The sequence below is a fragment of the Rhinolophus hipposideros genome (genome assembly GCF_964194185.1).
Source record: "Rhinolophus hipposideros genome assembly, chromosome: 19".
Taxonomy (NCBI): Eukaryota; Metazoa; Chordata; class Mammalia; order Chiroptera; family Rhinolophidae; genus Rhinolophus; species Rhinolophus hipposideros.
The window spans coordinates 12,865,577-12,888,310 of NC_138065.1; the positions used below are offsets into that span (position 1 = coordinate 12,865,577).

At 37.3% G+C, this 22,734-nt stretch overlaps 1 protein-coding gene and 1 pseudogene across 5 annotated transcripts; one reads left to right on the forward strand and one right to left on the reverse strand.

Moving 5' to 3' along the window:
* Positions 1-286: 286 nt before the first annotated feature.
* LOC308487005 (glycine cleavage system H protein, mitochondrial-like) lies at positions 287-808 on the reverse strand (annotated as a pseudogene). The gene has a single exon. The product of its transcript is annotated as a glycine cleavage system H protein, mitochondrial-like (transcript).
* Positions 809-5,692: 4,884 nt separating this feature from the next.
* On the forward strand, positions 5,693-22,734 carry LRIF1 (ligand dependent nuclear receptor interacting factor 1). Of its 4 annotated transcripts, none has more exons than XM_081026870.1 (4): positions 5,693-6,058; positions 17,422-18,931; positions 20,101-20,367; positions 21,225-22,734. In XM_081026870.1, exons 1-4 carry the CDS (start codon positions 5,991-5,993, stop codon positions 21,660-21,662), a joined length of 2,283 nt encoding a protein of 760 aa, XP_080882996.1. In that variant the 5' UTR covers positions 5,693-5,990; the 3' UTR covers positions 21,663-22,734. The 4 variants fall into 4 exon arrangements, with proteins under 4 accessions (XP_080882996.1, XP_080882997.1, XP_080882999.1 ...); XM_081026871.1 differs by having other exon boundaries at positions 5,799-6,058; positions 17,430-18,931; XM_081026872.1 differs by lacking the exon at positions 5,693-6,058 and adding an exon at positions 6,331-6,702.

Here is a 22,734-nt window from a genome sequence, read left to right on the forward strand (position 1 = left end):
AATTACATAATTTTTATAACTACATTTTACCTCAAATAATTTCATGAATTCTGAACATTATAACTGTAGCCTAGCCTAAAAATATCATAGGGTGTTGTGAAGATGTATATTGTGTTTATCTGCAATCATTGGGAAGTTAAAGGGTATTTTCTTCCAGAAACATTGTAGTTTCTTTTCCATTGATGTTACTAAAGGTTGCTATTTTAAATCTTCTATCCACCACTAATTTAAGACAACTATGCTAGATTAAATTGTTTCACACTGCTTTATTCAGGGAGTTCGATTCTCACTCCTCAATAGACTTTATGTACTTCTCGTAGGCTTCTTCACTCATCAGCCCCTCTAGTTCTGAGGGATTACTCAGCGCCATCTTGATCAGCCAACCATCTTCATAACAAGATTTGTTGACAAGTCCTGGGTTTTCTGCAAGAGCTTCATTAATGTCAGTTACTTCTCCTGATAGAGGAGAATAGAGTTCACTAGCAGCTTTCACACTTTCCAAAGCACCAAACTCATCTTGTTTGTTCAATTTTGTCCCAACTTTAGGCAAACTACAGTAAACAACATCTCCCAAAGCTTCTTGTGCAAAATTGCTGATTCCCACTCTTCCAATACCATTTTCTGTTGTTATCCATTCATGTTTCTCTGTGAATTTATGCACTGAGAGCAAGTTGGGGCTGGTGCGCAGCGTCCAGCCAGCGCCCACCCTCAGGCCCCAGGGCCGTGGTGCGCAGGGCGCGACGGGCGCCGAGGTGGCTCACAGGATACAGGTCACCGCCAGCACGCTCCCTGCCGATCGCAGCGCCATGTTCGCCCGAGTGCAGAGGGTGGTGGTGCGCCTACTCCTCCACAGTGCAGTCAGGGTGGAGGCGGCCTTGGACTGGAGTGAGCTCGGAGCACATATATCTGTATGGATAAGTGTTTTCAGATTTTTTTGGTAGATACCCAGGAGAGGGATTGTTGGGTCTTTTATCCTTTTTTCCAATAACTATCTGAAGATTTTGATTCTGCTGGGTCAAGTCCCTTTGTCTCTCCCCTTTGTCTCTCCCCATTTTCTTAATTACTTTAGTGTTGTTGGTAAGACCCATTTTGGGAGATAGCAAATCTTGTAAATCTTTTTTTCTTTTTTCCCCTTCTTCCACCTCCACCTCCCACTCTGGTTCAAGCTGATGTTTCTCAGTCTAGTTGTGTAGGACACAGCTCCCTGGCCCATGCTGGGATTATGAGACTTGCAATCCCCACGGCTGAGGCAATCAGTCGCCAGTCGTTGGTTGGCTGCTCACAGCAGCTCACGGCAGCTCACGGCAGCTCTCGCCAGCTGCTGGCCACTCACAATATCTGATCGCCACTCACGCTGGCCGCCGGCCACTCCTGGCAGCACACAGTAGCCTGTGGCAGCACACAGCAGTCCTGCAGCCCGCAGCCCCTCACGGCAGCTCATGGCAGCCCAGCTCCAGGTAGAGCTGTTGTTCACAATCACAATAGCTGTAGATGGCGCAGCTCAATGGCTCATGTGGGATTTGAACCAGGAACCTCAGTGTTAGGAGCATGGCGCTCCAACCACCTGAGCCACCAGGCTGGCCCCAGCAAATCTTATAAAGCTTCTTGAAATGTTTAATTTTGTAGCAGTAAACTTACATGTCCCCCCCCTTGATCACAGCATTTATTATATCTTGGGTAACAGACATATTCAGCAGAGACTATCCTGGTCATCATAAAGCCAGCCCCACATGGCTTGCATGTAAACCATATCAGCTGCTTCATCTGGGCTGTTGATTTGACATTTATAGAGGACGTGGGAGGTTCCCCTTCTCAGGATAAACACATCTTCCAGTAAGTTTTTATGTAGCCCAAGATGGCTGTTCCTATGGGAACTGCATCAACCAAAACATGCTCTTCCACTCTGCAGCATTCAAAACCAGAGACATCAGCCCTCAACTTGGTTACTCTCACAATCTGTTTTAGTAAAGGTTCTTAAGAAAGCTCATGAGAACAATCCACAAAACGAGCCAGCTCCTTCACACCATATCCCCTAGTTTCAGTCATTTCTTGTTTTTTCTCTTCCTCTACACTAACTATCTTCTTGGTGACCAGAGGTTTTAGAGGTACTTACTGTTTCCCCTGCATAATTTTTCCCTTTCTAGGAGACTTTGAGGCTAATAGCTGAAGCTCAGATCAACCCAAATCTGAGCTTGATTCGGCATCAAGACCTGACTCAGCATTTTCTTTTATTTTCATTTTGGCTATTACAGATAACAATAACCATGCTTCTTATTATTTTGCATTTCTGTTTATATCCAATGAGTCAGCTCCGTGGGGGTTGGGTCTACTACCATTTCTAAATTCCATTGGTAACTTTTACCTTTAGTAACTGATTTGATTGTAGCTGCAGTTTCATATCATGGGTGACTAAGTAGCCATCCAAGGATCAAAGGTTCCTCAACCCCTCCATCCTTGTATCCTTTTTATTCAAAAAAACCACATGTTTCCATGAGCCAGGACCATTCTAGCAAATCCCACTTCATTGATACCAACTAAATTTGGTTCCTGGACCCCATTCCAATGTGTCTGTGTAAGCTTCCCCACTCCAACAAGCAATTCTCAAACACCACATTTTAAAAATACTTCTTTGAATGAATGCTTAACTCATTTGTTTCTATAACCTTGTTTTATGACAAATGTATTTAAGTGACTTAATTTCCATTATGATTTTATTTTTAATCCAAGGGTTATTTAGTAATAGATTGTTTAGTTTCTAAATGTCTTAAAGCTATTCTTTTTTATGGTAAATGCTAATTTAATCAATTATGTTTGGAAACCAGTCTGGAGCCTAATATATGGTGTAATTTTTAACATATATTTTGTGTATGCCCAAAAAGAATCTGAACTATTTCATGAGTGGAGAGTTATTTACATACATAATAGCTTGATCTGGTTTATTGCATTTAGAAATTTGATAACTCTGCCTATTTTTATATGCTTCAACTATTAATTTCTCAGAAATGTCTGTGTAAAAATCATCCTCTATATTTGTTGACTTGTTAATCTACTCATTTCTGTCAGTTGTTGCTTAAATTTGTCACTTTATCTTTTATTTAACTATATCTATATTTTAACATGCTCTAATTTCTTTTCACAGTCTCTTCCTTTCATCCATGCTGTTACATTATTCTCTGTGCATCCATTTCTTCATCTGTATGTAACCATTTTATAGTTGTCAAGAGTAAATTAGTTGGGGCGACTGGATGGCTCAGTTGGTTAGAGCGAGAGCTCTTAACAAGATTACCAGTTCAATTCCCGCATGGGATGGTGGGCGGCGCTGCTCCTCCCACCCCTGTCCCCACCACCCTGGCAACTAGATTGAAAACAGCAATTAGACTTGGAGCTGAGCTGCGCCCTCCACAACTAGATTGAAGAACAATGACTTGACTTGGAGCTGATGGGTCCTGGAAAAAACACACTGTCCCCCTTCCCCCACCCACAAAAGAATTCTGTGCAATGACAGACACACATAAAATAAGACACATTTGAACAAATTAGCTGTTTAAAAAAAAGAGTAAATGAGTTAATATTTGTTAATCATTTAGAATAGTAATTAGAATTACTTAGAATGTGGGAAAGGCTAAGACACTTGTTGAGACTGTCTATCACAACCTACCTTCTCCCTCTGCCCAATTTTGCTTCCCTTCCTTCTCTTCCACAGATACTGATCCTTAATAAACTTCCTGCACATAGTATTATGTAGGTGATTGGTATAATAAAGGGTAGAGGTTGTAAGTGAATCCATGAGCCTAGTTCAAATCACTTGAGAAAACAGGAAAGTTTAAGAAAATAAGAGGATCAATGACCAAGATTTAAGGACCTCTCTGATTTAGTGTCTGAGAAGGGAGAGATAAACCTTCAAAAGAGACTGAGGCATAGACAAAAAAGTAGGAGGAAAACCAAGAAAGTATATTGCCAACAGCATCAAGAGTGAAGAGATAATTAATAGTGCTGCTGTGTAAAAATCTGAACAAATGTGAGATAAACAGCATCAATTGCAATAGCAGAATGAGTGGTTTAATGAGTAGGGTGGATGCTGTGATGCATTTCCCTGACCTCCCTTGAGGAGCGAAGGTCTTATTCTGTGCTGCCAGCAGATGTGCCTCAGTTATCAGCCTTCTTGAGCAATTGCCTTGGCTAGAGCTCCTTCTTACCTAAGGTCCTACACCCTTCCTTGGCAAACCCTGCATCCTAACTGGGGAAAACTCTGAAAGTTAATCTCAGTTTCAGCAATGTGGGACAGGCCAAGACATTTGTTGAGATTGGCTATCACAAATTAACTTCCCCCTCTGCCCAATTTTGCTTCCTTTCTTTCCCTTCCACAGATACTGATCCCTAATAAACTTCCTGCATATCAAAGTGCATTGCAAGAGTCTGCTTCCCTGGGAACCCAATTGGTGTCCATCAGTTTCAATAATAGGAAGTGGTGATGGATATAAAGAGAAACCAGACTGCAAAAGGTAAGAAATAAAGTGTGAGAAAGTGGAAGAAGAAAGGGAAACTTGTTCCAAGTAATTTTGCTTTCACAGATAGGAAGAAGACCGGCTCACTACCCTACCCTTTCTTTAGTATAGGAGATATTTGGTTGAAAGATAAAAGCCAGTTATACATACAGGATTCTATGTCGTTGAAATTAACCCTTCAGAAAGAGTGAAGAGTAGTTAGAAAGTATTGCTTTCTGTTACTGTATCAGGACATTAAGTTCTTTAAGCCGTATCAGCTTATTAAGGAGTTAGAGGAATGAGTAACCAGCATTTTAAAAACACCTACATAAACCTTAAAAGTGGCTACTTCATGGCAGTCTCTTAAACAACATGGCTCATGTTAAAGTAGGTATTGTCTATACCTGCTAAAACTGGATCTTCCAAACCATTCATCCCACAACTTCCTTCTAGCCCTAGCTGAACTAGAACGTCTGTCTACCCCTTCAGCCAGAAACTGAACCTGTTTCTCGGATAAGTGATTTAGTAGCAGGAATCAAGAGACTTCTGAAAAACTTTCCCCTGGAGCTCCAAATCAAGGCGCCCCAAAAAAGTCTGTATGGGAATTGAAACTTTTAGAGAATGAACGAATTAATTATATGACAATAAATAATAATTCTGACCAAGGCATGAGCGTGGGGTGGAGAAAGAGGTTAGCGTAAGCCTAGGAGCAAAGCTTCAGGAACGAGGGAGTGACTGAGAAATCCTCCGGAAGTAGCAATTATACGGTGCTGGTTGCTGGCAGGCATTGAAATTTTTCTCACGCCTCGAGTGCATAACGACGGCAGAAAAGCCCTCTGATGGCTTTTAAAGCATTGGCAGGGCAAGTAAAATTACAGTAGCGGCGAACACAAAGCAGAAAAGTTACAACTGACCCCGGAAACATTTTATTTTGCGTAGGTATCTGGAGAATTTTCTTTCGCGAGTCGTCACTTGATCCGGAAGAAGAGATAGCAACCCTCACTTGCGATTGGTTTGCGTCACAAAGGCGGGGCTTTTGTAAGCCAGTCACGTTGGCCACAGGATGTGACGACTCCGGAAGCCGCGGGCTGAGCCCTGCTCCGGCCGGCGGCTTTAGTGGGCGCGGTCTCAACCAAGAACTCAGCTCCGCTGGGGGCGGCGCCATTAAGGCCACGCCTCCAGCGCCGACTCTGGGTGGCCCTGGAGCGCGGTCGTGGCTCTGTGGGGCGGAGACTCGGCCGTTTCTCTCAGAGCCCAGCGCTCCGCCAGCGCCGGCAGCCTCGTCCCATTCTTCCGGTTTCCGGTGGCGGCGCCGCCTCCCTCCGGAGCTTAGGGACACGCCCTCTCGAGAGCTCGCCGTCGCCCTCCCTTCAGCATCGAACTCCTCCGAGTTGTTCCGGAGTAACTCCAGCCCCACATTCCCTGCTCTGGTTCTCGCCCCTTGGAGGACCCCGGCCCCACACTGCCCACTTTCCTGGATGTGCTGGCCCCTTCCACCCCTCTAAAATGCCCAATCACCTACAGGGGGTCTTCCTGAAAGCCGCAGAGGAAAAGTCAGGCAACGCCTCGCATTGGTAAGTACAGGTTTCCAATCCCTCTCGACACACCCGTTTCTTCGCAGGATGTCGAGTCGGCCCTCGTTTCCTGACTTTACAATTCGGATGAGTGTGCGGCCCCTCCCCCCACCCCCCCCACGGCGAACCCCCCCCCCCCCCCCGAGGCAATGCCCGTCACTTTGGCACTTAGAGCCCATCCCTCTTGGAAATGGAAATCCTCCAGAGCCTGACGCGGTCGGTCAGCCTCCGCCCCGGCTCCGCGGGACTCCGGCGTCTCCAATTTCAAAGGCAGACGGGACAGAGCTCCTCGGGGGAGGACAGTCAACATGGCCGACGCTCCGGTGTGACCGCCACCTTCTGGAAGGTTCTCGCGCAGTCGCAGGAAAAACCAGCCGCCGTCCGCGCGGATGAGCAAGTGCGCCCCAGGTGGCGCTGGACCTTCCGTGATAAATGGCCCCGAGAGAGAGAGGAGGAGAGGATGTTATGTTCGTGTAATTGATGAGAGAGAGGATATGGATTTAGCAACTGAAAAATCCCTCTAGTGTAAGGGACTAGGTTATTTTTAAATGTCAAGGGATCGCTTTACATGCAGAGAAAGAAGAGTAGAAAACAGAGGAATTCTCGTGTGCAATCAGTTCTTGAGAACCGCCTATTGGAAGCAGGTAATGCGAATGCCGTTTCTAGTTGGATGTCAAGGACCTCGGTCTGACCCGGGGAGATCCCACTGTTTCTTATTTGCACATTTAGAAACTGGTGTATCACTAACGCAGTTTTGTTTTTTTTTTTTAAAGCTTGTATTAAGCGACGAAATGAAACGAACAACACTGTTAGCTACGGTAGAATCTTTTAAGTTGTTACGCTCCGTGGTCAGTGGGTGTATAATAAGTAGCGAGAACAAAGGTCCTGGGTCTCTGCAGAAGAAACAGGTGAAGGAGAAAGCGTGGAATTTAAGATTACATTCCATGGAAGAGATTTTACGAAGAAAATGGGGTGCCTAGGTTTTAATCGTAGCTTCGCTAGTTACTGTTTGTGAGGTTAAGTACCTTGGTTTCCATTCTGTAAATAAGACCACTTAAGAGATATTTTAAAGATTAAAAGTGAATTTAGGTGAAATAGTTAGGAAAAATAGAAGAGTACGATTTTGTTGTTGTTGTTGTTGTTGTTGTTGTTGTTATAAGAATACAACTTCTGTACAAATTTTGGACCAGGAAATAGGTCTCCTTTAACTACAAGTAGGTAAAAAACCTAATTGTAATAAAGACTTTCAAAAAGCATGCATAATATTCTGAAAATGAAATTAAATGCCCGGTGAGCTAAAACAGTATTGAAGAACTGCCAAGAAAGAACCGTTGTAATTCAAATCGTCTAAAAAGACAGCTTTTGTGTACAGTATGTTGTTTGTTGGTTTATTTTTGCTGGAAGTTGTGGAGATAGGCAGAGGTAGTGATGTGTATAGATATGCAAAAGTAGTATTGTTTTTAAATGATTGTTTATTTCTGCCTTCTTTTAGTACCTAGATACTGATGACTTCTGACTTACCTTAACACAGTTTGTTTTAGGATTTCATGTTTTTAATATCAGAAATAAGATCGAGTAAGAACTTTTAAGTTTTCATTTATTGTGTGCTTTAACTCTTATAATCCAGTTTCTAATCCTTTGTCTGTCTATATTTGGCATTTTTAAAACATTAATTGAATTAAGTTTTGATTACATCACAAGTCATTTAGAGTTTATTAACTCATTGATTTATGCATTGTTTTCATCTTCAAACGCATTTATCTCTTCAAATCACTTATTTGGGGTATTAGTTGCATATTCGATTTTATTCTGTTTTTTTTTAAGTAACAATTTGCATAACGTCCAAATAGAATTTTGTAAGTCATTGGTTAATTTCAGCTCTTTATTGGAAACTTAATTTTCTTGTAATATTTTTGATGGTACTAAATCATTCATTTTCTTCATAAACAAAATGACTATGATTTTCTTATTTTCTATAGATACTTGAATTTTTCTTGAGGTGCTGCTTTCCTTTTATAAAAAATTTTTAGTCATGTGATATAGAAAGTTCATTGTTTAAAGTATTTCTAATTCATTAGGGCATAAAATGTAAAACCCAAATTTAATTGTATAGTACAAAAGAAAATCTGTAAGATATTTGTGATGGAAGGCATTAAGTTTATTTAGATTAGGGCTTTATTAGCAAAGAGCAAAGCAGGAGTCAGAATGGTATAGTGGAAAGAAGATAAGCTTTGGAGTACAGAGACCTAGGTTCATGTTCTAGTCTACTACTTATTATCAGTATAGCCCAAACATTGGTTAAATAACATTCACTGAGTGCCTACTCTGTGATAGATTGTGCTAAATGGAGAGACCTACTAAAGAATAGGATATGGGCCATGCCCATGAAAAACTATACAGTATAGGGGGGAGATGATGTGATACATTTTTTTTTTTTTTGGATAGGATTGTGCATAGAATACTGTAAGGGCATAGAGAAGGGATATTGTAGATAAGATTTATGGAGCAGCAGAGTTGGGGAATGTAAATGTCAACTCACCAATTAAAGTGGAATGCAGGCTATGCCCAGGCAGAGAAAATCAGTAAATAAAGCAGTATGGCTTATTACTAACAATTGGTATTTCTTGTTTAATTCTGTGCTACAAGCTAGATAAATAGATAGAACTTACGGGTTTGGTTTACCTTGCTACGGAAATTAGATTTCATCTAATGGAGAGCAGAGGATTGGACTGTCATGGTCACCTGTGCATTTTAGATAACTGATGGTAGTGTGGATTCGAGAGTGAGGATCAGGCATATAATGATTCTATTTCAGTCCTTTCAGAGCTGAACTAACTGATACAAAGTAAGGGCTGATTCAAAGAAACAGAAGGGAAAATAGGCAGACCTTGTCAGTGAATTGGTATAAAGAAAAGGGGATCAGTTATGATGGTAGATACTGGTAAACTAATAGAGATGAAGAACACACCAAGAAAGCCATCAGAGAGACATTTGAATCTGAAATTCAGGCAGGGTCAGAACTGAAAATAGAGACTTGTGAATCATCAGCTGAGAGGTATTATAGTAGAACCCTGTGATATACATTCCCACAGTAATAAGAATTAGGATGTCATATGATTGTCAATTGGTTTTTATCCGCTCTTAATCCTTAGTTCTAAAATGGAGAGCTAAAATGAGTATCCTTAGCAAGGGACTTGGTTTGGTTAGAAAGATAATGTTTCATTGTCAGTTCAGTGTGCATTTAGTTTTGTGCAGTGTGTTATTAGTTTACTTTTGTGGTTTTGTGTGTGTGTGTGTGTGTGTGTGTGTGTGTGTGTGTGTATTTGTGAGAGGGAGACAGATAGACATACAATGTAGGCTAACTGAAATCTATGATATTTCATTAATCTCTGTTTAAGCAATTGAACTTTTGGACCCTGTTATGTTGGGATTATGCTAAAGTAAATACAAGAAAATGGATGGGAAAAATAAAACTGAAAAAAAGAAAAAGAAAATGGGTGGGATTGTTCAAGAGACTATGTAATCCTAAATAAGCTACTTAATATTTCTAAACCTCTTATTTTCTCAACTGTAAAATAGGAATGGCAATACCACATTGCTGGGCTATTTATTGAGATTAGATTGACATTTATAACATTATTATGTATATAATATTATATGGTATGTTATATACCATATTAACATGTAATATATTACATTATGTCCTTATGTATATTATATAAGTACATAATGTGAAATCATAGGTAGTAAGATGGAAAAAGGTCTCCTAGCAGTTGGAAACAAAATATTTTTAAAAATAGCTACAAAATGTTCATTAGCCTGCAAAATTTTTATTCCATTTCTAATATGTGCATGTTTCATATCAATATTAGAATAGTAAAAAATGTCAGAACTTATAAATATATTTAATATACCTTTTGTTAAAGTTCTCATATTCAGAAGACTACCTAATTCATTTACTTATTCTTGGACGCCAATTATATGTTTTAATGGAAGGTCATAACTAGCATATATTGAAAGTTTATCATCCCAGCCAGTTCTTTTATTTACTTTTCATAGCAAGCCTTCTTTATTGCCTCCATTTTATAAATAAAGAAACAGATATTCCAAGAAGTTAGTAAATTTACCAAAGTCAATCAACTAATAATAATTTAGAAGAGCCAAGATTAGAATCCGGTAATCTTTCTAATCCTGTTTTCTCTTTTAAAGTCTCAGACTGTATTATTTTTCCAGTGTACTTCTCAGTTCAATCACCAGCTGGTTTAAAGTAATTAGCATGTTGATGATTCTTTTTAAGTGACCAAACCAGAGTATGGGATGCAGAATCTGGTTCTAGTTTTAATTCTAACATTAGGAAGCAGAATGTGATCTTTAAGAAAACAGAATCTTTATAGGGTTTTTAGTTAATCTCTTAAATGCAAAGTCACTTCTAGATCTGAAAAAATACATATATTGGTTGAAGAAGTGTGAACTTCACCTGATTTGTGACTTCTCTCCTTAACATTTGCATTTCGGTTTTTTAGAACTCATTTCATTTGTTACTACGAAATCATGGATTTTTTAAAAAGTCATGGCTTGTAGAATTCAATTAGCTAACATTATTGTCTACAATGTGCCAGTTGCTCTGTTAAGTGTAGAGGATGTATTATGAATAAGATAACCTATCCTTAAGGAATTTATGGTCTCTGGTAGATTAAGTGACTCTCTACTGATATCCTGACATAGAAGCTGTATTTTCCTTCCCTTTTTGGAGGGGAGTGGAGTAGAAAAGAGGGAAAATCAGTGATTAGATTTAAAAATAGTTTGTGTGATATTCACAAATGTTTTTTGTAAAGCAGAAATAGGCCATATAATGAAGTATGTGAATGAAGTAACAGAAGCCTGTGTGATTTGTTTAAATCCCATATCAGTTAAAACATGCTTGCCTCTATGGACATAGTTATAAAAACATGGGTTCTACTGTATTGAAGCTTTAAATATGTTAGCTAAATGTTACTGGTGAATGAAGTACACAAATAAGCCAAATGAGACTAAGCAGTGAATGGTATTGAGACAGTTCACTTGAAATGGAGAGTCAAAAGAGCTGCATTATATATACAAGCATACGTAATGTATACAAGTGGAGCCTTTGGTTGCTCAAGCAGTAGTTCCCGTAATCAGAAGCGTCTGGACGCTGACAGTAACCACTTTGAACACCTTTTGTAATTTCAGAAATCAAACGTGACTTATATTCATCTTTTGTTATTGGTTTATATTATTACAATTTTAATCGTTTTTCCCTTAAAATGTGTATATGCTTTTTTGGCACTGTGTGTGTGTGTGTTTCTTATATGTATTATATATAGTATATATATTATATACTATATATAAAATATATATGTTTTGAGGTCCTACTGTGCTTGGTATTGGAAGAACAATTACAAAATAAATGATATAGTCTCTGACCCTAAGGAGTTTACAACTCACTGATGAAAAAAATACTTTATTCATTTTTTAAAATTAGCTAATAGATCAAAGGCAGTATTGAAGGCATTATATAACTCCTAGCATTAGTGGCACCAATGTAAGTACTTTAGGGATTCCAAGTGGAAGCAATTAATGTGAGTTTGAGTGACTACCAGTTATTTCATGGAGAAGATGGAATTGATCCTCAATTTATAACTACATTTTAAATTGTTGGAGAAGAAAAAACTAACTTGAAGAATATTTAGAATAAATAATGTGCATGAGATAATCCAGAAAAGCAAAGAGACCTCTTTGATAAGACCAGGGATTTTATGTTGAGAAGTTATAGGTGGTACTCTTTTGTAGAGATTGGTTGGGACTACAGTGTAGATGATTGTCATATCAAGCTGAATTGCCAATGGTGCATTCTAAAACTGTGAGCAAGGAGGAAACAGGATAAAAACGATTTTAATGTGCCAGAGGTAGATATTAATAGAGGCTATAGTCAGAAAAAAACTAGTTTAAAAGTCAGAGCGAAAAACAGGGATGAGATAATAAGGACTAGACACAAAGTGATGCGAGTCTGCTCTAGGTAGTGGAAGTGGCAATGGTGAAGAAGGAGGAAGATGAATAAGAGCTGGAAAAGAGAAAAAAATTATAGACTCGGTGATTCATTGAGATTACATTTATTGACTGTTGACCCTTTGTAAGCATCTGTACAAGGTGCTATGGGTGAATCAAAAGTTAATAAGAAGTGATAAAGACAAATTGGAGATAACTAGGTGATTTCAAACCTAAGTGACTTAGAAAATAGTAATGCTAACTGACTGGATGGTAAGATAATTCCTGTTAAGGTATTAGTTTTCAGTAGAGTGTATTTTTAACTTTTGATGGCTATGTAAGGTGAAACTGTTTGGTAAGACATCACAAATATGGAACTGAGGTCAATATTAGGGGATAGGAATAAAAGTCTGTAACTATGAGAGTCCTTATTGCAAAGGAAATAGTTCAGATAGTTGAAGTGGTGAAAATTGGTTCAGTCTTTAAAGAAGAATGTCTTGAATGAGAAATAGGGTCAAGAACTGGGCTTTGGAGAATAGTCATAGTTCAATGCTTAAAATGCGGAAAATGAGTAAGAAAGGAAATTAAGTAAGATGAAAAAATTGTGCTCAATGGGAATCATGATAGGAAGAGGTTCAAGATGGAGGGATAATTAGCTACTGTAGCAGTGTCAGTTTCAGCAGAGAGCACCTAGATAATGAGGATAAAGACAGATTTAACTTTCAAGACACCTTTGGTAATGTTGGAGAATGAGTTATAGAATAATGGGAAAGAAAAGAGGCTCCAGAAGAAGGCTTCAAGACAACTTTCTGGCATGTGGGTGATAGGAAGTTGGTAGATGGTTTTAATTGCAGTTCTTTAACTCCATCTATCAACCACCGTCACTAAACTTAGCACCTAGATCACAGTCTTCTCTTTGATCCTACATGACTTTAGTTAGCATCTATATGGATAATCTCTTTGTTACCTGGTCTTTTAGTACAAAGATTTTTTTCTCCAGTGATCTTATTCTCCGTTCTAGTGCCAGGCATCCACCTCTGTAGTTATTGTTATCAGATGAAATGGCTGCATCTACAAAATTCTTGATTCAGGCATCCTATATTTCTAGCTTACTTGTTGAAGTACTCATATTCCCATTCTGACAGCTTTAACTTTATCTGGGCCTTCAGTCCAATAATCCCTTTATTATTCTCCTTATACTTTAGGCTTTCATGTTCTCATTTTTTCCCCATCCAGTTTGGATTCTGTTTCATCATTTTAATTTTATCAATACCCTAAATTCTTTTGCTCCTTTTTGATTTTTCTTGTAACCTTTTTCTGAAGCCTCCGCAACCCTGGATAAACCCAGAGATTTGCTTTCTTTCTTTTTGCCTATACCTGTGAAAACAAGGAAAATCTCAGAAGAGCTGACTGGTATCGCTATAAATTCGTAATCACCACCTGTCTCACTGGGCCATCAGTAGTGCCCAGCGACTATTTTCTGAAGTCATCTTATTCTTGCACAAAGACTGTTCAAATCTCTCCCTGTTTTTGCTCTTATTCATAGCAGATGATGTCATCTCCTTTTTCATAGAGAAAATAAAAGCAGTTAGATCAGAGTTACCTCAACCTTACAACACCAAAGCTATAAACCTACCTGCAAATGCACCTAACCTCTCTTCCAGTTCCAGTGGAAGGAGATGTTTGTTTCTCCCGCTCCTGTTAAGGTTCATTCCTTCCACCTGTCTTCTGGTTCTCATTTCCTACCTCCTCATCAAACCTTGCATGTAATTAGCCGGCTTTCTTGCCAGTCTCTTGCTCTTGACAACTTACATGAGCATTTTATATGCTCTGGTTCATCTAAGCTTTAGAAAAAGTAAAAAACCTCTTCCTGGATCCCATGTTTTGCCTCTAGCTACTTACCAGTCTTTCTCTTCTTTACAAAGTTCATAAAAAAGTTGTCTATACTTGCCATTTTCATATGTTTTCTTCATATTCACACGCTTCCCCACCAAAGTACTTTCCCCACCAAACTGCTGTTTAAAGCCATTACTGACCCTCATGCCATTCATCCCAGTGTGCAGTTTTTTTAAAAAAATTTTATTGGGGAATATTGGAGAACAGTATGCTGTTTCTCCACGGCCCATCAGCTCCACGTCCAGTTGGCCGTTTTCAATCTTTAGTTGTGGGGGTGCAGCCCACCATCCCATGTGGGAATTGAACTGGCAACCTTGTTGAGAGCTTGTGCTCTAACCAACTGAGCCACCCGGCTGCCCCTCCAGAAGCTCAGCGACAGCTCGTTGTCTTCAATCTAGTTGTGGAGGGCACAGCTCACTGGCCCGTATGGGAATCTAATCAACTGAGCCATCCGGCCGTGCCCCAGTGTGCATTTTTAATCTGCAGCCTACTTGGCCTCTCAGAAACTTTTAATAGAATTCCCCCATTTTCTTGCAACTCTTCGTTTGGCTTCTATTGCATCAAAATCTCATTTTCTTTCTACTGCTCAAAGAAAATGGGAAGCTGCTGAAAGTTTTAAGCAGGGAAGGGCCAGCTTTAGGGTGCCAACTTGAAGGCACCCTAAAGATATGACTGAAGCAAAAACCAGTTTCCGAACTACTAAAATAGTCTAAACCAAAGACGATGTTTCATCGTACTAGAGTGGAGACAGTTAATTTGGGAAGAAATGAACAGATCAAGGGAAATTTAGGAGATGATATCAACAGGATTTTGGGATAGATTGAATATAGGTGGTAAGAAAGAAGGAATTACTTCTTCTGACTTAGACTAAGATAAATGAGATGCTATTTACCAAAAGGGCGGGGGGGACTGAAAAAGGCCATGTTGAGTTTTAGGTGCTTTTGAGATTCTGAATGGAAATGTCATGAGGAAAGTTGGATATATAAGCCTGAAATTTGAAAGAGCTAAGATATAAATATTTGAATTGTTGATATATACATGGTAATTAAATTGAAATCATGCATTTAAAGGAAATCATCTAGGGAAAGTGTACAAAGTAGGAAGAGAAGAGTTCAGTCTAAGCTTTGGTGAATTCCAGCATTTGAAGGTTCATTCAAGGAGGATGAGTTGGCAAAGAAAACTGAGGAGTCACTACAGAGGTAGAATATCATATCTAGGAAGCCTTGGGAAGAGAATGTTTTTTAAAAACGGAGCAAACATTTTTGTATTCATCCAAGTACATCGTTTATCTCATTTAATGATAATTACCTATTAACATATTCACATGCCAGATAGTTTAATTTTTTTTTTTTTTAGGGATTGTGGGTTGAATTAGCTTGGAGTCAATCAAACATTGTCTGTAAAGGGTCAGATAGTAAATATAGCTTTGTGAGCGGTATCTCTCTGTAACTGCTCAATTCTGCTGTTATAGCATGAAAGCAGCTTTATACAGTACATAAAAAAATGAGTGCAACTGCGTACTAATAAAACTTTATTTATGGATCCTGAAATTTGAATCTCATAATTTTCACACATCACAAAGTAGTAGTCTTGTGACTTTTAAAAAAGTTATTTAAAATATAAAAACCATTCTTAGCTTGTGAACTGCACAAAAACAGGCAGGAGGCCATATATGGCCCACAGGCTGCACTTAATGAAACTTTTTCCATACTTGAGCCTAGACTGAAGCATAACAGACACTCAGTAAATTTTTGTTTAATAAATTAAAGTTAAATAAGTTCTGATCGAGATTATAAATGCTTTCTGGGGGATGGCGAGGTAATGAAGGTAGGTAGGTGGGTTTTCCTCTTCAACCTTGAAAGCAAGAATTCATGTTTTTCTTTATGTTCATGCTTTTCTTTAAAGATTAACTTTTCAATTAAATATACCATTTTGAAATACTACCAAATGGCCAGAAAGCTGTTTTAAATATTTGTAAAGTTGTAATTATGTCATTTTGGGTTGTAGAAAGGTAAAACTGAGTTCCATTGCTTCCTAGGATGTATAGAATTTTTTGCTTTGATTTTTATTAATATTGGAGGTTTTAAAAATACCTATAGGCTATAAAAAACACCTTTACACTTTTGAGAATTCTATTATTTTTTTGCCCATAAATTTTGTCTTCATTTGATCTTAGTCATATGAAGCATACTGGTTTTATAGGACATGGACTCTGCACTCATGTTGCTAGAATGTAGCATGAGAGACAGTCTACAGACAAGTGAACAAACAGATTGATACGTGATGACAACTTGTGATATGTGCTGTGGAGGAAATTAACAGATGTAATGTAGACTGTGAAGAAAGGACAAAGGCTGTTAAGGTGGTCAGAGAATGTGTCTCTTTGGAAATACTATTTATGCTGAGACTTGAATTATGTGGGTGGGAGAAGATTTCTACATAGATAACATGTGTGATGGCCCTGAGTCACATGAAGTCTTGATATTTTCCAGGAACTGAAAGGTGGTTTTAGGTATAAATAACTTGAGGTGCCTGAATTCAAGAAATCAAATAATTGATTATATAAACAGAAATTGGTATGTATTGGATTTTTAAAGAATCAGACAATCTGTACTAAGACGTAGCTCATAAGTGTCAGGATCAAAATTAACTAGGTTTAAAAAAAATACATCCAGTGTGTTTCACATTTGTTGAAAACTGTTCAGCAGAAATGGCGTTGCCGTTATATGTATGTATGTATGTATATATATATATATATATATATACGTATATATACATATATATATATATATATATATATAACTTATATATAATTGCCGTGCTGTTTAGAACCAAACTTCAAATGTGCTGAAATAATCAATAAATTAAAAAAGGAAATGTTTCCTACACAGGTAACTTAGTTTAATCTCCAAAAATCTGACATACTAAGGTATCACCGTAAAAGATGCCTTTAGCAGAAGAATGGCTGACTGTAGAACTTATGAGTGAGTCATTGTCAGTAGGTAGATGACAACAGATTGTGGGAGGGGAGAAACGAGTGAGAGAAATAGAGGTGAAATGAGAATCCTGGTCAGTAAGAGTAAAGGAGGAAGACAAGAGGAAATCATTCAAGTATAAGGAGAAGGGAGGATACTAATAGTTTAAGAGGAGCATGTTCTAGTAGGCATAATTTTATACAGAGTGTAAAACCTTAGGAAAGTCTACTTTTAGGAATAAATGTTCACATCTCATACCTATTGCCTAATCATGTGAGATCTAAATCAAAGCTGACCGTATCTTTGATTATGTCCTTCAAAATCTTTGTTTTGCAGTATTTTGCTTTGAAAAATCAAAGTGACAAATTACACTTTTATTATGTTATAAATATATATGTTTTAAAATAATATTTGCAAATACTTGCTTTTAAATAAAATGTATATACCATGTAGTATGTTGTATTTATTTACTCATGTTCTTTTAAGTGTTTCAGGCTGCATGTACCAAGTAGTTCAGACGATTGGCTCGGATGGAAAAAATCTTCTGCAATTACTTCCAATTACTAATGCCTCTGGAAATCTTATACCGATAGTTCAATCTTCAGTCATGTCTGATGCTTTGAAAGGGAATACAGGAAGCCCAGTTCAAGTTACTTTTCAGACTCAGATTTCCAGCTCTTCCACAAGTGCATCAGCAGTTCAATTGCCCATTTTTCAGCCAGCCAGTTCTTCAAACTATTTATTTACAAGAACAATAGATACAACAGAAAAAGTTAGAGTTACTTCTGTGGGAACTGAAAATTTTACCTCATCAGTTTCTAAAGTTCAGAGTCATGGTGTGAAAATTGATGGACTCACCATGCAAACATTTGCTGTTTCTCCTTCCTCAACACAAAATGATTCATCTTGCTTTTTAGTAAATACCCAGAGTCTTCCAATGACTGTGAAATCTTCAGTTTTGCCTTCTGGGCATCATTTACAGATTCCAGCCCATGCTGAAGTGAAATCTGTACCAGCGTCATCATTGCCTCCTTCAGTTCAGCAAAAGATATTTGCAGCTGCAACAAGTACCTCAGGAACAGTTGAGGCCTCCCAAATACCATCTGTTATTTATGTTTCTCCTGTAAATACAGTGCAAAACGTAGTTACCAAGAACTTTCAACATATTTACCCAAAACCTGCTACAGAAATAGCAAAGCCAATGATACTAAATACCACACAAATGCCAATGAATGTTGCTAAAGAGACACAATTAAACGGTGGTCAGCATTCTCAAGCTGCTCCAGTGAAATGGATTTTTCAAGAAACTCTACAGCCTTGTACTCCATCTCTTGTTCCTGTTAAGTCTTCAAATAATGTGGCTTCAATGATTTTAAAAAGTTTTGTAGATAAGAAAAATTTGGGAGATGATGCTATAAATATGGCGCCATTGAGTACCATCAGTCATAGTGGGACACAGTCCAAAAGTATGCCTATTAAAGATAATGCTTTGGTTGTGTTTAATGGGAAAATCTATCTATTGGCTAAAAAGGGGACAGACATTTTGCCATCACAAATTGACAAACCGAATTCTGTTCCTCCTGATATTCCACCAAGAAAAGATCTGTCACAGATAGTGAGTTCCAGTGCAGTCACAGAAATATCCAGAGAGGTTGTAAATTTTGTTTTGGCTAAAAATAAATCTTCCCAGATGGAGACAAAATCACTTTCAAATACCCAGCTTGCTCCCATGGCCAATCTAGGGGCAGAGAAGAATAAAAATGTGGAGAAACCATCTCTTTCTACCCCAAACCCGCATAGTCTGAACCCATCTATTAACTACTTAAAACAGAGTAAGACTTTATTCATAAAGGCAGACTGTCCAGATGGATTTAGTACAGGACAAAATGCCCCCAGAAAAGAAAATGTCATCCAGAGCATAGAGAAAATAAGTTCCTCTGTTGATGCAACAAGTGTTACTTCACAACAGTGTGTTTTCAGAGACCAAGAACCAAAGGTAATTTTCCCATGTCAGGGTGTTCTTTTTATCTCTCTATATAGAAAATTTTTCTTAATTCTCAAATTTATAATACCTTTCTCCCCTCCTCTCTCATCCTCCACTCCATCACACACATACCATACACATGTGAATGCTTAAGTCAAAGCTTTCATTTGAAGGAAATGTTTGAGGAGGAGTATCATTGAGAGAGTCCAAGCAATAACTTTGTCTTGAATCATTTGGCATGCCAAATCTTTAAAACAAGATCAAACAAAAATCACACAACAAGGTTTAGAGGAGTTGGAGAAGGATAATGTGAATTAAAAGCTTAGTAAAATTGTGTGTGTATATGTACATATACATATTTGTACACATGCATATGTATACATACATATGTATTTAATAGCTACTTTTAGTGGTCAATATTAGGTCAATATTATGCATATAGGAGATTGGGGTTTTTTATTTGTTTTCTGGTAGTAGGTAGATACCTGGCAATTTTTTTAGGTAGATGGTGGAAGGGGTAGCATAAGACCAAGCTTTCAAGTCATTTGTGAAAATAACATTTATCAACATCTTCGGGATTTTTTTGGGGGGGAGACAAGCTTTTTTTTTTTTTTTTTCTTTAGCCCTTTTTTCTGACTCATCCAATTATCCAACATAGCCAACTAGGTACCTTTCTGTTCTACTTAAGATAATGTGTGTCTGTGCTCACTAAATACTTATACCCACCTTTTCCTCACTTAGAGGTCTACTTAATAATCTCAGCATTTCTCCCCTTTCCATACAGAATTATTGAATTCCAGAGATGTAAGGAGATGCATTCTGATTAAGTATAAGATTGATTAAAGGCAGAAGACTTCCAGAAGACTACAATTTCCAATTAATGTCATACAGATTATTTTTAACTTGTCTTTCGTCTGTATTGAGTTGTTTGAGAATTGAGTATTTGTTATCTTTGTAGTGCAAGAAAGTAAAATAAATGAGAAATTTCAGGGGAACATTTTAATTTTGTCCTTAGTTCAGATTTTTGAGTGTGGGTAGTTAGGCAAGGATAATTCAAACCAACCATTTAGGACTTTAAAGCATGTTTTAAGTAAGGTGAGGTAATCACTTAGTTGCTAGTCTGATAAAATAGCTTAAGTAATGGGCAGTATTGTTTGTGTGTTTTCTTTTCTTAATTCCAGATCCAGAATGAGATGGCATCAACATTAGAAAAAGTTATTCAAGAAAGAAATGACAAGAAAAATTCTCAAGGAAGAAACACTAAGGCATCATATGTGAAGACTGATGCTGACTTTAAAAAGATATTTGGTCTCACTAAAGATTTGAGAGTGTGCCTTACTCGGATTCCTGATCATTTGGGCTCTGGAGAAGCTTTTAATACCTTTAGAAGTTTGGTGAAGAGTGAAAAAGACACAGAGTTTATAGTGAAGGAGAAAGACAGAAAACAGGTAATAGATTATAAAGTGTCCTTTGCAGGTACTCCAGAGAGACATGAATGTATTTTCTTGATTTGGTTTTTTAGTTTTATGTATCAATATGAATAATAGTTACCAAATTTACACATGTACGTATACCAAAATAGTGTTAAAAAGAACCACATATGCATAGGTAAAAATGCATTCCCGGTTAATTAAAGATGTTGTTTTAAGTGTTTTTATTCACCTACTGTTTATTTTTCCATCATCAAATTATAAGAAAATAGCCATAGCTTTTTAACTAGTTATACTACTTTGAAGACCCTATCTAAAATAATCCAAGTGTAGAGAAAATACAGGCATGAGGATACTGTAGTATTAACCCTTAATACAAACATTTTAAGAAATCTACATGGTCAATAATGATGAAAAGAAGCATCCCTGTAACTTTGCGTACTGTCATTCTACTTATATAATTATTATATTGTTTAATATCCTGCACTTCAGAGATTGGTCAATCTTCCCCAATGAAAATGTTTCATATGTATCTATCATACAAAGGAAACAAATAAATTTAATTCTCAGGCTCTTCATAAATGGCTGTAATTTTTTAGTGGTAGATCAATACAGCTTCTAATACTTGACATAAGCAGAAAAATGTGAATTAAGCAATTTATTCTCAGTGGAAATCTTTGGACATTACTATTCATTTTGGTACCACACAGTGCTAAGCATTACTTTCTTGCTGTAGTTGTTCTCAATGTATTTTGTTGAGTTGAATTTAATTGTTAAATATTTGTATCTGCAAACTTGTTAAATTTCAGAGCACAATCTATATATGGCAGTAATGCTTTGTTTTTCTATTGGAATCTTACTCAACATTGCAACAGGGTTTTGATAAGAAAAGAAGAGCAAAAAACATTAAGAAGATGGATCACACAAAAAAGAAGAAAACTGAGAGTGCTTATAACACAGCTGTAAATGGAGGAACTAATGTCACCAATTCCCAACTCATTAGCAGTGTTTTACCAACTTTAGCTGTATCACACCATAACATTCGTACAAGCTGCAACAAAACCAGAGAAGAAAAGAAAACTGAGATAGGACACTGTACCCTGGAGAACCAGGAAAAAGGCACATTGAGTTCAAATGCAGATTTTGAACAAAGTCAGTCCTTTAGTAAAAATTATACTGAAGATATTTTTCCCATGACACCACCAGAGTTAGAAGAAACCATTCGAGATGAAAAAATAAGAAGACTTAAGCAGATGCTGAGAGAGAAAGAAGCAGCCCTGGAAGAAATGCGGAAGAAGATGCACCAAAAATAATAAAATGTTGCTATACTTGAAGACCTCAATGAGTTGGTTGTGTTTTTACCATATTTTTTGCATTAAGTTAATTATAGATGCTTTTGAAAGTGTTTTTTGAATATGAAATTTGTTTTTTCTTCAGTCCATTATAAAGTTTTATTTAAGGAATACAGAAAAGATTGATTCAATATGACTCTTGAATAATCTACATGGGGTATCTGAATGTCTAGAGACCTTTTTTTGGAAGGAAAATTTTTCTATTTTTCTGTTACGTAGAGTTCCCCAAGTTTGAATATCTGCGAAGGACTTTTATTATTGTTTGTATCTTTAGCTAAATTGCTCAGGTGTTATTCCAACAATAAATAAGTATTGTATACTATTCAAATTTAACAATCCAAGAGAAGAAATCAGCTCTAAACTTAGCTTTGCCAATGGATTTTTATATGTACCCATTCAGTCTCTTTACCCGTGAAATGATACCTTCTACTCACCAATGTAATTTTTTTCATTTCATGAAAGAAATGTATTACAGCAGCATTATTTTAAAATTCAAACATTTCTTGAGACTGATGAACACTTGTTTTGTAACTTTTACAAAGTAGTTTCATATAATCCAAAATGAATTTTAGAATTCATGCTATACACTGTATTGTTTGCTTAATGTGATATGTTATTATTGTTTCTAGGCAAAAACTACTTGTTTTTTGAATATGTACCTATGTGACCTTGGACTGTGTGAAAAGTAAATGTGAACAATGGTCACATTTAATACTTTTTTAAAATTGTAAAGTGTGATTTTTCTTAAAACCTGCGAACAGTTTCTATCTGGTTATTTTTCATTTGAAGAATTTGGTAGTGGTGGGGGGATAGGATTGAAGGGGAAGTAGGAAAAGGTTATTTTAAAATTGATTAATAAATCTCTGGAAGTAAGGTCAAATATGTACATTGGCAACAGAGTAGAAAACAAAATGCTGAGAGGGAGTCGAGTTGAACAAATACAAACTGTTCATCAACTAGATTTTACTGCAGTTTCTCTTTTGTAACAGCTTTATTGAGATAATTCATATAAAATTTACCCTTTTAAAGTACA

Coding starts and splice junctions, on each gene's coding strand:
- LRIF1 (XM_081026870.1), top strand. CDS start 5,991: ATGCCCAATCACCTACAGGGGGTCTTCCTGAAAGCCGCAGAGGAAAAG. Junction 6,059..17,421: donor TCAGGCAACGCCTCGCATTG/GTAAGTACAGGT, acceptor TGTTCTTTTAAG/TGTTTCAGGCTGCATGTACC. Junction 20,368..21,224: donor AGGAGAAAGACAGAAAACAG/GTAATAGATTAT, acceptor ACATTGCAACAG/GGTTTTGATAAGAAAAGAAG.